Raw genomic sequence first — 16,394 nt, 5'->3', positions numbered from 1 at the left:
GTAATTTCACTGAATTTCACTGAGTCCAGAAAATAATTCCAAATGCCCAAACCGCTCTGTTCTATACTTTTTGCATGAATATGAAACATTACAATCTACACCTATCCATATCTGCAGCACAAAGAGAAATCTTTTTCCATCCAGATGCTGACAATTAGGACTGGTGATAAACATGAGAATAAATGATATAGCGAGTTTCTTTCATTCCACAAGAAGGAATAAGCTATCAAAAGGTTTCATTAAATATTTTCATTTCAACACAACTTAGAAATTATGCTATTTTAGAGAGAGGTTCTGTTGCAATGGCATATTTTCTTTTATAATTCCATCTAAACTAAAATAAAGCTGATACAGTATTTTTAAAAATTACTGCACCTTGAGGGCACCCAGAAAAACACAACATGGATTTTGAAGACATTTGGTACTGATTTAACACATTGAGTCCATATGTTTTAGGATAAATGATAAATGACTACATAGGATTAACAATGACAAACATAGATTTATGGAAACAGATTTAAGCACAGGGATCTTAATTTCTACACATGCAAGAATTCAAAACAGTCTTTGACAGGACTGATATTTCAGTTCAGCATAACAAAAGTAGGAAATCTCTACTGCTCATCAGTGTTGAGGAAAGTTGCTTCTCTTTAAAATTACATGTAAGCTTGGACAGCTTCACAGTAGTACCTACTTTAATGGTACCAGGTCACACAGCAAGCAGAGCCACACAACATGCAGAACCTCCTCCATATAAGTACAAGTGAGACTGTATTGAAGGAGCCTAAAACCGTAACATATAACATGAATGAAATCAAACTTCATGAGTAAGTAACAAAAGTGGAAGGAAAGGTAAACCCATCCCAAAGAAGCACTTTTTCAACTTATAAATACCAGGAAACAAGTGAAGTCAAGTTCACTCAAAAAAGAATACAAAATTATCAAGCAGCATGACACATGAGAAACACTTGTGGATATCTTACTGAATAATGTACATTTGGAAAGAAACATGGTTATTATGGTTATATGCCTTTGCTCCTTTCAATGCTACCTGAAATGTGTTCTCCTATCTGACAGTATTGTTAAGACAGCAGCTAAGGTATTCTTAAGACAGCTCCTGTTTTCTAATGACACAGTTGCTACTAGGAAGAAAGGCAGATGCTTGTGCCAAAATCCCTGAAAAACTTTGCTTCCAAATTCATCTTGTGCTTACAGCTCATATTAATCCAGCCTTTATGCTAACCCCTCACTGAGGGAAATATGAAACACTTGACATTCAACTACAAGTTCAAAACACCAATTCATACTTTCTTTCACCTGCCATTAGGAAAAACTGACTCTGCCAAAAAGATGATGCATGTTTCACGTGACTGAATCTGCAATTGGTAGTCCAGAAGACCTACACATGCTGTAAAAATTTACACAGCTTCAAATTACTTAAATTAACAATACCCAAACGCATAATCTATCTTTACGACACCTAATAAATTATTACGGTCAACGCATTAACTATTTTCCTCTTTAATACTATAGAAATTTTCTACATAGAACAATCTTACATACATGCACATAACTTATTCAGTGTATTATAGAAATATTGTAAAATAAAATCAGTAACAGTATAAAAATGTGGTGACAATATTGTAACACTGTAAATCTGTTATAAGCAAGATTTTACAGTGGTGTGCATCTACGAAACTAGTCTTCTGATTAGCTTTTTTAAATGAAAAAGCCTTTTTGACCTGTTAAGCATGAAGATGAACATTAATTATATATTTCAAAGCCCAGAAAATTACTTTAACTTTTAACATAAATATGTCTGACGATAGAGGGTTTGCGTTTAAACTTCAGACATTTTGATGCAAGGTTGTCTAAGGTACAACTATTTTAGTCTCTTTCCTAATAGTCTGGACAGATTATTGTTAAATAAACAATTTAACTCTGCAGTTAATAACTTACCCTTACTTGACCAACAAAAGCATTGGCTTCCTCTTCCTGTACAGACAGGTTTTTAGGTAGAAACATATCAAAAACTGGTCCATTGTCATTTACATCCGTCACCACTATATTAACAGTAGCAGTTGAGGTCTGCCAAGAAAGATAAAATTATGAATAATTACCTTTGCTTTACAATTTCACAGATGACAACTGATTAGCAACTTTACTGCTATGTAGTAGATCTATCCATTACAGAAACACAAGTAAACAAATAATCATTTTTGGGGGCATGTTTTTGTGAAACAGGAAGCATTATTCCCTTGAAGAGTTTATTTTTTGTCTTATAAGAAAAGGAAGGAAAACAGGCTAGAGACTGACTACTGTATTAGAGATGCATAAAAGACATTAGATGTGTTTTGTCTAAAGTGTTATTTTAAGGGTTTCAGGATCTTTAATTCTGGGGTGGGGAAACTAAAAATATCAAAATTTGCCAGGACTTTGGAAAGAAATTAGTTATTTTACCAATCAACGTATACTATTGTGATGATTAGCTTAGATGAGTAGTCAGCCTCTTAGTTGGCACAGCTGTGCTACCACAGCTCCGTGGTGAGTTCATCTGACCGTAGCTCACAGATCTCTATCATCCTTCATCCACATCTGGCTGACATGCTGTAAAGCATTAGCACATGAGCTATAATACAAAGAGAGGTGCCTAATGCAAACAGTGTAGTTAACTACATTTTAAACTCATACATTTAAACAAAATGCATCTGTGCTCCCTACTGAAATTTCCTATGCAACTTCCAGAAATTGAAGCATGAAACACTTTGTTGGCAGAACTTCACAGCCTGAGTTAGATCCCTTTTCAGCAGTCCTATATAGTATTTTGGTCACTAAACAACAGTATTTTAAATCAATTCAGGAGCTGTTAAAACCTTTGCTAACAGAGATGCTTTCACTCCATGCATTCAGATCTAGCATAGCACCAAGTTATCATTATGAACTGTAGTTTCAGTTTATCACCAATTTTGGCTGTAATAGTAATTAAGGTAAAAACTAACACTACCTACCTCATGCAGTTGGTTATTTTGGAATATAGCTAAGCATCAAAGTCTCTTTCTCCTCTGTTTCTCAGCTTTAACTGTTTTGCACTTAGGCAAAATACCTCAGTTTGAGCTTCATGAATTTAAACTTTGTGGCAACAACAAAACCAAGACTTTGCTTTATGCTCTATAAATACCAAAGAGTTGCAGCTAATGATACACATTTCTGTGACCTGTGACAGAGGCTGCAATGAGAATGAACAGCCCTCATCATCCACCAGGGAAAAGAGAAACATTACTGCACAAAAAACACGGTAAGGAAATTGAAATTATACACCAGGAAAGCCTTTCACTGCAAGAACAGAGAAACGCTGGCACAGGCAGTGCAGGGAGGCTCCGTCCCCAGGAGCAGGACACATCTGTTGCGCCCAGCAGCAGTGATGGCTGATGCCGTGGCGGAGCACTGATGTGCAGGCTAACCTGGTGTTGGAACCCCGCCTTGTTAGTCTGACAGGGCTTCTTCTAGTGCTTTATTCAGTCCACATGCAAACAGAATCGTTGTATTCAACAAACGTAGCCTGGTAGCCAAGTATGTTAAGGGAGACAGATGATGGAAACACAGGCATGAAGCCTCACACTAATGCCATACTACTGCGGATTGCTTTTGATGGTTTCCCAGACTCTTTTGTAATGTTCCCCCAGAGGCAGTAATATTTGTAATGATGTCTATGCTGCAGCCACTGCGACTGTGAAGTGCAGTGTAAAATCAAGCAGAGGGGATTAAATCAGGTTTCCTGTTCTGTACGTAGATGCTTACTGATACTGAGCTACCCTCACAGTAAGCTACATGTGAATGAAATGTATATGGCATTACCGTTCAGGTAACTTTACAGTGCAGACCTAACTGCTGAGAAGTACCCTCCTTGAGGCACAAGGCTAACCCACCTGTTAAAAACCTCACAGGCTCCACAATCTTAAAGAAAACCTTTAACTGCCTTGCCCCCTTAGAAAGCAAAGACAACCACAACAAAAGCCCAAACATAAGCCTAGAAACACTCCTCTCTGAATCTTTTCAATATAGGTGCAGGCAGAGGAAAACACACCTCTGAGAAAAGGAGATGTGATGTTTGCTTGAAAGAACGTATCTGTTGGCTGTCCAAGGAATTGAGTTGCTATCATTTCTTCTATCCACCGAGCTGCATCAAAATATGAATAAAATACAATCTAGAAAAACTTACTCCTAATTGTTTTGGAAGTATTTTGTTCCCCTCTCCAAACTTCTACCCTACATCTGAATATACTGTTCATTTTCAAATCCTCATATTGAGGTTTGTTTCATCCAGAGCCTCACGGTTTCAGAGCAAGAGGGGCAGAACCATTTTTTCATCGTTACCTGCATTCTTTTTGCTGTGGCAGGCAAAAGGCAATACGAGAATGCCTACTGCTCCCCCATCTGAAATAAAGATGCCTGTTCATTTTGGTTTGCCACTGACAATACAAACCGCATTCCATTTTCCTAATCCAATAATCAGAAATGGGTGTTGAATGAACTTGCACTGAAATTAAATATATTTTGAATATGGCATAGTTTCAGATAGCTACTTAGGAGAGAGAGCCCATTCATAAACACGAACTGCTAAGACTGATGCTACCATTTTAACATTCTTTCCAGGAACCCTGACAGCTATAGAGCTCACGGCCATCTCTGGAGTCTATCTTTTCTGAAACATCTTCTGGTGTAGTACCTCCTTCATGCAAGCCAACACGTTCGCTGGTCCCTGCAAGTAACTGTCCATAATATATACAGAATATCATCATTTTTATTAAGGGCCAGGCTCCTAGTATTTGCCACAGAGAAAAAGCATGCAGATTAGCACTTGCGAAGGACAACTCCTGTACTCAAACCTCCTCACTGGTCATGCTTTCATTGCTGTGTTGCCAGGTCAATCTGATAACTTACTCTCTGCAGGAGTGATCCTGTAACAAGTCAATCTCCTTCACCTCCCAAATCCTCAGATTTGGCAAGCAGCCCAGTCACTGGTATTGGAGTCAGCTGTCTATCTTCCACAGCAATACACGTGCTGTTGTTTGCAAAAAGGCCTCTGTACTTCACTGAGGTGCAACCTGTGTGAGCAGGCTTCCTTGCCAATCCTGGCGACTGGCACAGCAAAGAGCAGAGCCCAAACAAACATGGGTGGCATGAATAGTAACCACACACAATGCAGCTCTTCCGAAGAGAGCTTCTCTATAGTTTCTTGCACAGAGGCAAATGCAGAAAACAGACCCGTTCCACAAAAAGCATCATCTAATAACAACTTAATACTTCAATAGTAACTAACAGAAAATATTCCGAAACAACAAAGGATGGATTCAGACTGGCTTCTTATATTGGTTTGCATTCAGTTATTTGTTAATTGTTGCTGAAACTGCCATTCCCATATTCAGTATATATAAGGAAAACATACTTCGCCATTCACGCATCATTGTCAACGCAAAACACACTCCCGAACATTTGCTCTGATGATGTGGAATGTGCACTGAACATAAATCAATCTTCCTAAGCTAACTTCATTCTACAGAATAGAGGGTAATAAAAACTCTTAGATTTAATAAACTGAAAGAACTATGGCATGGAAAACATCGGCTTAATAAAGTACTTCTTATTTTGAAAAAGATTTCTTTTCCATTGAAGAGAATTTTAATGGGCTATATCTGATAATCTGTGGTATGTTTACTCCTGACAATGCTGAATCAACCCACAGCAGCTCTCAGAACAGCTGCCAGAACACGCTTTTGCATCTGATAACTTCTTAATCAAGTGCTGAAAGCAAAATTATTGCTGCGATTTACTTACAGGTCTAACTTCTGCACATAAGTGCATGTCAATGGATGTGTGGAGGATCACATTTATTTCAGATAAACAGAGCAACACATCATGAGGAACTCTTACAAACACTTCTCCCGAAGAACAGCGTTTTTCTAAATCCAAGTAACTCTCTGCTCTGGAAGCATGGTATTATTAATACCATAGTAAGACGATCCTGTCGTCTTACTTTATATCTTGAACAAAAAAAAAGGACTTTTTTTCCCTTCAAGTATTCTTGAAACCCAGTCATACCATTATCAGAAATGTAGAGCTTACTGAAATTCTGGTATAAATCTAGAAGGGGTCATTTGAGTAAGTGCCAAAGGAGACTCGGATTTCCCCTAGGAGAAGGTAGAGAAATAGGAAGGCTAAACTCTGCTTAACATAACCTTGATTTTAAGATCTTTGACATCTTTATCAAGGAACAGGATGAGGTGATGATGCACACTCTCAAGTTTGCAGGTGACACCACACTGAGGGATTGGCAATACAGAAAACAGTCAAATTGCAAGGAGAGGTTCAGACTGGATATAAGACGTATCTTAACCCCACGAGGACAAAAATAACATCTTTTCGGTGTGATAAAGCAAGTGGTTTCTATATGGTATTGCAAAAGCAAAAGCAACTGCTTTGCTTGTTTGTCTTTGCAATGTGGACAGTATTCCCTAAATAAGACCACAAAGGATCTCATTTTTGACGCCTTTGTATTATTTGACAGGGTTTATCTGAGAAATGCAAAACCAACTACCACCCTTCATATGCAGAAGTCAGGCTGAAGTGTTCCTTGAGTTGTTCTATAATATAAAGTTATCCTGCAATGTAGAACATGGCATTTTATTGGAAAAGAGAGAAGATTGCAGGTCAGACTAAACCCACAGGCAAGAAAGAACTGCAAAGATTAAAGAGTACTTGCTTAGTTTAGTTTTACAAGAAAAATGAAAAGTTTGCAGCATTTTGTAAGAAGGGAGAGAAGTAGACAGTAGAAAAGATATGAAATTGTTCCCAATGCTTCTGTTATCCAAGGATTTAGTATTTTTCAAATTGATTACAATTCTTTTACTTATCTTAAGAATCCTACCTTACCTGCTTGCCAATGCTGCCATAGAGGACAGCAGTCCACCTATTATCTATCAAAGATTAACTCAAAAAAACAGTGTCATTGCAAAGCAGAGATATCAACTGGGAAAAGTTGAGATATCAACTGGGAAAACTATTTTATAATATTAGGTTTTCTGTTCATCCTACACTTTCAAGAGTATTTGTAGTAAAAAGACCATTTCAAACATATTCACGTTTTTCTGTTAGTCACAATTTAGCTAACTATCAAACATGGATCAATTCAGTGGCAGGATTGCCAAGAGAATTATTCATAGCAAGCTCTGGGTTAGCAGGAGCAATGCCTCTGTGTTCTCTTCTTTTACTTCATTAACAACAAACTTGGAACTGAGAAAGAATATGGGGAACACTCCAAGAAATTTCTTGCTATTTTATCCTAATTCTGGAAACATGCCTTATCCCTCTGATGGAATAAGCTAACCTTTTACATGAAGCAGTAGTCTGTTGGCTACCTTTATTTCTTTAACATGCGTAGAGCAGCAGTTCTGCCATTAACATCAGGAACTGCAATAATCAAAGATAAAAAAAAAGAAATCAAAAGTTCTGTATCCACATTAGATGGCTCCAAAGTTTTGCTAAAGCTCATTGCAAGCTACAGCTTCAGACTCACATGCTGTTTAGCCATTACTACAAAAGTTGAAAAAATCATAGTGCCTTATTCAGAACTGCAGCATGGAGCAGCACTGACAACATCATGATCATCTGTCCTGTGTATAATGTAAAAAGTTAACACCACCACTGAAATCACACTGACTAAATAATTACTGCTTTAAAGTTACATTCGTTCAGGGCTAGCCCTAACCTCTTCTCAGTCTGTCACTGGAACCAAAAATAACAAAGCATGTACACTGCAGGTCACGTCCTTCTCGACAGCAGCCAAGGTAACCACATCAGCCAATGCAGGAGGAAGCAGGGTACTGAATACATGCTTTGGGGATAAGAGCATGCTGCAGGGAGGGTAAAAGTAAACACGCTGAGAAAGGGTTACTGTACATTGTATGGAGCTCAGTTGCCTGCACCGTTACAGAAGCCTATCATTTCTTACCACCATTTTCAACTGCAGGTGGCCGTGGCTGCCTGAGATTGCTCTCAGTGCCATGTAAACTGTGCTTCGCTTTCTATGCAAGTAGTGTACCTTCTGCCAAGGCAGCCTAGCACAAGCAGAAATGTGGATGCTTTTGTCACAAGTCATCACATCAAAATCTTAAGGCAGTAACGAAGAGCATCAGCAGCTATGAGAGTAATGTATACCTTTGAGTATCAAAGAAGCAAAATTTGTATTGAGTGAAAGACAAGTTCCAATCAGGTACCCATTTACTTTTGCAAAGCCAGCTTTCTTGCCTTGTTAGTGGGGAAAAAGGACAGCTGTACTGCACATCTCAGAGCCTCAACATGTAAGAAAAACATTATTTTTTCCTCATTCAACAGTTCTTATACTTCAAAAGTGCAGCAACATATCTGGAACCTACATCCCAGCTCCCATAACCTACATGTGGCAGACTAAACAGAAGGCAATGCTCGGAATTACCATTGGCAATGAATATTTTTACTTGCAAAGCTTGGGAAAAATTAAAAGAAGATGTAAATATATTTGAAAAAATCAGTTGCAGCTAGAATCTTTTAATTCTCCCTTACGTCACATTGATCATTACACTCTTTGTAATGAAAGCAAATAGGATTCAAATTTCTTATGAAATTAGGAAAAGCTGCAGTGTTTTCAAGAGAACCTTAAAAGAAACAGTAAGACAGGAGCCTCTCAAGAAACAGAGTTGTTTTGCTAAGCTCTTCAGATGCTTAATTGCAACTTCAAGTCTTTAAACAAACTTGAGTGGTTCCCCAAAGTAATGACAGAGAGACCTAATTCACAATTAGTTTTGTAGATCGGCTGAATGGGGTCTCCTCATGCATGTACCAAGTTAATACAGTTAAGGACAAATAACAACCTGCTTTGGCTGTTTTTAAAACTGGCCTTTTCTAAAAAAAATATTTGTGGTTTGGAAAGCAGTTTTGAAGTTAGTACTGGAAATTCATGCATGGCAAAAAGTAGTACAGCTTCATATCAGGCAGCTCCTATTTATTAGTGAAGTGAACTGTGTTTACTTCTGTTTTGTAATAAGCCTAAGTCAAACTAAAGACCATCAGCTGCAATTTATAGCTTTCTTAGGGCCAATAAAATAGTTCTTATATTGCTTAGCAAAGAATTATACATAAGTGTAACATTTACATAGCCTCCACAAATATCTTATGTCCTAAGTACACCAGGCCCCGATAAATGTTACGGATGATAAATCTGAAGGAAATTTTGCTTGTGATTTAGTGTACACTGCCATTTAAATGGAGATTGGAAATTGATGAGAGCATTCTTTGCCTTGGAGAGGAAACATTCTCAGCTCTGATGTCAAGCAAGTTTATTAATTTAGACAAACTCTAAGACAAATGCTATCATCTCTAGATATAAGTAGTCTGCAAATAATAAGATCTGAGGCAAAGCCCAGGGCCTTATTTGATCAAAAAAAAAAAAAAAAAAAGAAACTGTAAATAATGATTCTAATTTACGTATCAGGACTTATCTATATTAAATTCAAGAGAACTGCACTTAAATTATGATATTCAAAATAATAGCCATTCCCCACATTGCAGGAGAAACAGCTGCTCAGATCTTAAGTTACTGGGAGCAATAAGAACCAGAATAAAATATATAAGAAATGTTTAATAACAGGCAAATTGTTATGGCATCCACGTTCAGTGCTCCATGAGAGTGGCAGCCTGAAGAATGACATTGCTAATAGGACTCCAATACTTATTGGTAATGGAGGATGACAATGGAGTGCTGGTGATGAAAAATTGATGAGTAAATAGGACAGGCCAGCCACCGATGATGGAGTCAGAGCTCCAGCCCTCTGTGCCTCACTGTAGAACAGGAAGAGCACTGACCTGCTGTCCAAGCAGCTGAAAAGCATCTCAATATCACAGGAATGAAATGCTTCTGTGTGTATGAGATGAAACAGCAGTGGCTGCTAGCCACTTGTATCACAAGCTATATATGTGCAGGGTAAATGACCCAAATTTAGAGTATACTGTGTGCTGCATCCACAGCACCCAAGATACTTAGAGGTTAATGTACAGATTAGGCTACATTTGTTGTGCAGGCTGGCAGGGACAAAGCTGTGGAAAACCTGGGCTACACCTTAACTAAAAGTGCAGGATTCAGCATCTTGATCATAAAAGCATAAAGCACCTCTATCAATACTTTTAGATCATAAAACCAAACATGACAAATTCTAAACAGTGGAGAAACATGAGGTGTTGTAGCCTTCAGCTGCAATTCTCCCAGCTTCCTTGCACAAGTTATTTATTATAAGCAGACACTTCACTGTTGCTGAAAGTTGGTGCGGAACTGTTTCTCACCTTAAAATAATGAAAGTCATATTTGAAGACAGAATTACAATCAGTACAAAATCTTTGATGGAAAACTGTCAATCTACTTCATGAGGGTTATTTAAGTCACTCCTTCCCTGTCAGCATTTGAAATGAAAACATTTATGGGGAATATAGTCTACACAATGCAAGGAGAGAAGCTGTACAAACAGTAGAAGTTTGGGAGTCTCCTTAAGCTTGGTGAAAGACAGCTGTTATATCATAAAAACAAGCTGATGGTTGGAGAAAAACCTTTTCTCCTAGAAGAGGAAATCTGGCCAGGGAAATTCTTCATTTGTAAACTGAAAATTACAGACCTGAAAAAAAATAAGGCTGCCTGATATGAAGCACGTAACTTGTCAGGAAAATAGTAACAGGCAGTGTTTTTTTTTAGTTACAATATAAATTGTTTATATTAAAACCGTTTCAAGGGGAGTTCTTTAGGGGAGGAGGTACAGAATTATCTGTTTATTGTTCCTTCTCATGTATTTAAGAAGTATTCATTCCCACTGCTCCAAAAGATCAAAATAAATGTGCTACATCAAGGTAATACTAAAGTTCCACAATATGAATGGATTCCATTGATTTTTTTATTTTATTTTTTTTGTAGTCACACTTTACTGATTACAGAAATGTCAGTTTAGTAGAAACCTTTTTAAATACAAGCCTTTGTGTATATAAAATCTCTTCAGTGAGTATTTACTGTAAGAGCTGTGCATCCTTTATTCTTAATAGATAATGGAACTGATAAGAAGCAGATGCAGCTAATTCTTACAGCTGTAACAGAAAATTTACTGTAATTAATTCTCAGTATGCTATTCAAGTAGTAACACTCTGCCTAAATTACCTTCATCTAGTGCTACCTGTTGGTTCCAAGCAATGTAATTATTTCAAGCATCAGGGGAGATGGATGCTCTAAATTATTAGTGATCTTCTCAGATGACTGAAATACCCAAATATAACCTCCATGATGAAACACACGCTGCACTGAAATGAGGTTACTTATGTTTCACTCTGTGACTGAAAGCCCACTTGAAATGTCTGCTCTGATCCAGAAGGAGAAGCAGCGAGGAGGATCATCACTTGGTGTCTGCATCATCCACAGCAACATGTCTCGGGGTCCTGGCAGAGCACAGCTCTGCCCACGATCTAGGGCACAACAGCTTTCATTCAGTTTTCAGTGACAGCCTGTGGCAATGGTTTAGCTACATCACAATCTGAACAAACACTAGTTTTCAACGGCTGGTCCTCCTGAGGGCATTGCTGTGCCCAAGAGACTTTGTGACCATGAACATCTGACCATGAACACCACCACCCTCCCACATGTTGCAGCCAAATCTAAGTCCTGCTGATTTAAGCTCCTGTACTGACTACAGCTCAAACACACGTGTATCTTAGCTGGTGCTTTTGTCTCCTCACAAAACATGGCCCCAGAACACTTTTGTCAACAGCCCTAAAATGATTCCAAATTTTTCGTGAACCATTCATTGCAGAGGAAATGGGCACAGGCTGAGAGTAACAGGCAAAACCTTGGATTCTTGGCTTTCAGAGAAACACCCCCAGAGTGCGGCCACCTTTCCTCTTTGCACAGAGAAGCTTCTGCTAGGCTTCTGAAATGCTTCAGTGACCTGGGGGTTAAGACACTCTGGGAAAAGAGGGTAAGTGAGGATTCATCTTCTGTGGCCTACAGGAAAATCTCAGCCCTGACCAGTATTTCCTGGGTATCACAGCGAGTGTGACACTGGACAGATGTTGATTTGTTGCTAAAAAGGAAGGCTGTGGGTGCCTGGGAGGCTGGGAACACCCCCTGGATGGCTGACAGATTTTAATACCTGATTACCAGCTCCTAACTGGCTTTGTGAACTAGCCACTGAGCTGCCCTGTTTTGCCAGCATCTGGGCAGTTAAAATCAAGCAAGAAGGGGTTTCTGAAGTGCTGGGTAAATATTTTCATAACTGGACATTTGTGTTTGGGGGTTTTAATTCTGCTTAAATCTCACAATGGACAGTAAAACAATACAGCAGAGCTTCCTGTATTGTATATAAATGATCTAATGTATACACACTTGTGCATGCCAAAAATAAATAGCACAGAAGACTTTTTCTTTCTCCAAATACAAGTCATTCATATGTTTTATTTCTAGCTTCTCCCTCTGAAATGTGAAGACATGAATTCTTGCCTTGAAACCCATCCAAACACATCACAGTCTGTGAAAATGATTTTAGCTTGACATTTTTTTCATTCACCTGCCATTCTTCTACCCTTCAACAACTATGCCAGGTAAAAATATTTTCCTGACTACTCAACTAATGCATACTTAATTGTTTGTTGCACTGTATTGTTAACAGTGATGGGTAGTGGGTTGTGTTATTCCAAGGTCAGAGAAAAACCACAATTAACGTTAATGCTCTAGGTTATAAGTCAGAGCAACAATAACTTAGGAAGCACAATCGAGCATTTTAAACACTCGAGAGCATTATAAGGCATGCGAAAGTGATGCAATGGTGGCAGCCAGGCCACACGCGGCTAAATGGAAAGTCATACTGCTTTGTGAAGGCATAAATAGGTCTGCATTAATTCTGATGGAATAAGTAGTCCCCAAAAGTCCAAAGGTGTTAACATGATTGTCAGAACACAACATTAGGCAGCTAAATAAACCTTGAGGCTCAGAATACAGAAACCTCACTACTCAGTGTTGTAATAACGTAGTTAAAGTCTCTTAGACTCTTTATTAATGAGACAGAAGGAAGTGAGGGGAGAAAAAAATCACCAAAAAGTTAAGGTGCGTAGAGCACAGAATTTTCATGTGAATATCTGCATTTAACAGGCTTCACAATGACAATGGGAAGAGCTAGCTTGGCACTGAGAACATGGGGTAGAAAAAGGAGGGCTGACACCATACTGCATACTAGTTCAATACCACATGCGGTTTACACTGCAGACATGAGCTGGCAGGGCACACAGAGCTGGCCTGGCTTGATTAAACTGCAGGGGGAAGAGCTTGAGCCCTGCAAGATCCAGAAACCTGCAGGGTTAAAAAGCCAGAAAGCCAGAGGCTGGTACCACTGTGGTGACAGGTATGGCTGCATGCTGTGACATGGAAAGGCACCTGGAGAACATGTTAGTCCTTGAGAGAGTGGTGCTGGGGCTGCTGTACCCCAAGGACAATTGTGTTCCTTGGTGGGAAGTGTCCTGCTGCCCCCACGTGCTGCCCTACAAACTATCAGACACACCAGAAGCAGGAGAAAAAAAAAAAAAAAAAAAAAAAAAAAGGTCCATCTCCAAGGGAGATCACCATGATTTTTCTGATATAAACTAGTTAAAAAGAAAAGGTCCCCCATGACATTTCACTGACATTGAAATCCATGGCATTAGCAAGAACAGTTTGCCATTTTACCAGCTAGCAAATTTAAATGAATCCCTGGCCTGCGAGGAACCTTTCTAACGGTAGAGTACATCCAAAAGAGCTAGAAATCAAAAAACTGTGCAAAGACACAAGGAAACCTTGCAATTTACTCAAAAACGCTATTGCCTTGCATAGAAAAAAACATGCAGATTTAATTGGCTGAGTTGTCCTGTTTCATCCTATTAATTAAACAAGGTGAGAGATTTTTACTGCCTCGTTTGTGATAATGACTTGGCAAAAAGCAAACGTGGCCAACTCCTTACTCTTCTCTTTTGTATACTGTCACCAGAATATTCGTATGGAGGAGAATTTACATCAGCTTGCCAAGTGAGCCATACTGCAGGACAGTTTTTAGAACAGATGTGCACCACCAACAGCAGAAAGAGTATCATAACAAAAGGAAATGGGTACAGCTAGGTGAGAGAAAGTCTTGAAGACCCCAAACCAGAAAAGGGAACACACACAAGCTAGACAGTGTGACCACGTTACACCGTGAGAACAATTAACAGACATGTGCAGATATAAAACCAGTTAAAAAATTATATGAGGGAGGAAATTGGATAGAGAGATCTTTTTCAGTGTTATTATTGTAACAACAACATAAATATCCATCAGGAATATTCAGTACCAAAGAGCCAAGTGACCTGCTTGTGTTTTGCTCATCCTTCTGCTTGTCAGGTGATTGTTGTACTAGTTCAGAACTGCTACGCTTACTGAGAAATTATGAGCTTTATCCTAGTGCTGAGAAACCATTAATACCTTTCTTTGGGTTCTAATTATTTGATTTTCTTGTGGGATTTCTCTTGGTGTTTTTTCTAAAAAAGAAAAAAAGCACGAAAAAAAAATCATTGAAATTTTCATATTGTTACAACTGCTTTTCAGAATGCTGCTGTCTGTATTCTCACACCCATAGGAGCTCTAGCCTTGCCTTCACTGGACTAGATGATGCATGAAGATTAAAAGGAGAGTTTTTCCTTGAACGCCATTGACACTTCAGCCTCACAGGCTTAAGTAGCAATGACTTTGCTGCAACAAGTAGCCCACCCCACATCAGCACAGCTCAGAGAGAACAGTAATAAAGTCTTCCAGTTCATTTTACAGAATCTTGTAACAGTTTGGGTTGGAAGGGACCTCAAAGACCATCTGGCTCCAGCCCCCAGCCATGGGCAGGGACACCACCCACTAGATCAGGTGTCCCAGGGCCTCGTCCAGCCTGGTCCTGAACACTTACAGGGATGGGGCCTCCACAGCCTCTCTGGACAGCCTGTTCAGTGCCTCACCTCTCTGTGTGAAGAATTTCCTCCTGACTTCTAATCTAAATCTCCCCTCTTTCAGCTTAAAACCATTCCCCCTTGTCCTGTCATTACCTGCCCAAGCACAAAGTTGCTCTCCATCTTTTTTATGAGCCTAATCTTATTATTATTATTATTATTATTATTATTATTATTATTATTATTATTATTTATTTCTGGTGTTTTTTTACACGGTTGAGGCTCAAAAGCCATATCTCACCTTACATACACCTATTTTACGTTAAGCAGCAAGCCGTGATTAACTGCAGTTCTATTAAAAATACCAACTGTTCTTTTCTGAGTGTTAAGATAGGTCAGATGTCCAGTTAAGTTCCAAGACAGAGGTAATTAATCTCTAGATGAAAAGAGAAGGAAAATATTTTCAGTAGCCTTTCTATGCCCTAAATAGTATTTCAGCAGCATAACACAGTGCAAAACCAAAAGCAAATCTTTTATTTAAATACTCAGATTTCACAACCGGAAGTTTGAGTTGAAAGCAAGTGATCTCACAGCTATGAAGAATGGAGAATGGTTCAGAAGTAATAAAAGTACAAATATTAAGATAAATTACTGAAGAGAGCTGTAGCCAGATTTTTAATGGAAAAAGGGCAGGTTCTGTTACAGTAATTCCATAGTGCCATGGAAGTGTGTAAAGGATCTAAAACTTTACAAATATTTAGAGGAGAAAAAAATCTGAATAAATATTTAGCAAGTGCCTTTGCTGAAGATGCTAAAATGGGGAGAAAGAGCATATCATAGAAATCATACACAATATTTTCCTTCTGCAGCAGTAAAGACTGGGTGAGTAAGGGTCCAAAACACAAAGCTTTCATTATATGTCCTTAAACTGTCATTCTTAAAGCTGAACACACTGGCTTCTGAAATAGCCCATATAATGTGGATATATTATTTCACATTTGTCCTTAAAAAGAGTAATTTTAAGGCCAGATAATTAGAAACTTCTCCATTTATGCTATTATTCCATGGCATGAGTCCAGAGCAGAATGTGTGCGCTCCTATTTGTTTTGCACACCCTATCTACAGTACATTCCCTCTGTTGTGACTGTTTCAGGCTTTTAGAAAATGTGATTCCATTGCCTCTGCTTGATAAAGAAATACTTTTAAAAATCCCTGTTTGTTTGTTTTTAATATGGAAATTGAAAACCACAATTTTGTTGTGCTAGACAACTGTGAGCAACTGTGTATTCATTTGACTGTGGCGGGTCACTAAGTGCATGATCAGTGCAAAAACAGAAGACAGTAGGTGAACTTCAAAATAAAGAAGTTCTGTGGTATTTTTGTTTGTTTTAAAGAGA

At 38.6% G+C, this 16,394-nt stretch overlaps 1 protein-coding gene across 1 annotated transcript in view; it reads right to left on the bottom strand.

The window, feature by feature from the left end:
* The window catches only part of PCDH15 (protocadherin related 15), a 477,232-nt gene that overhangs the window by 144,511 nt on the left and 316,327 nt on the right, over nucleotides 1-16,394 (bottom strand). Inside the window, 1 exon segment of the mRNA XM_032191027.1 lies at nucleotides 1,960-2,088. Within this exon segment, the coding sequence (XP_032046918.1) occupies nucleotides 1,960-2,088 (129 nt within the window).

This window comes from Aythya fuligula, chromosome 7 (genome assembly GCF_009819795.1).
Source record: "Aythya fuligula isolate bAytFul2 chromosome 7, bAytFul2.pri, whole genome shotgun sequence".
Classification (NCBI taxonomy): Eukaryota; Metazoa; Chordata; class Aves; order Anseriformes; family Anatidae; genus Aythya; species Aythya fuligula.
Note: the sequence above shows the minus strand (reverse complement) of the source record. Positions and strands in the feature narration are given on the sequence as shown.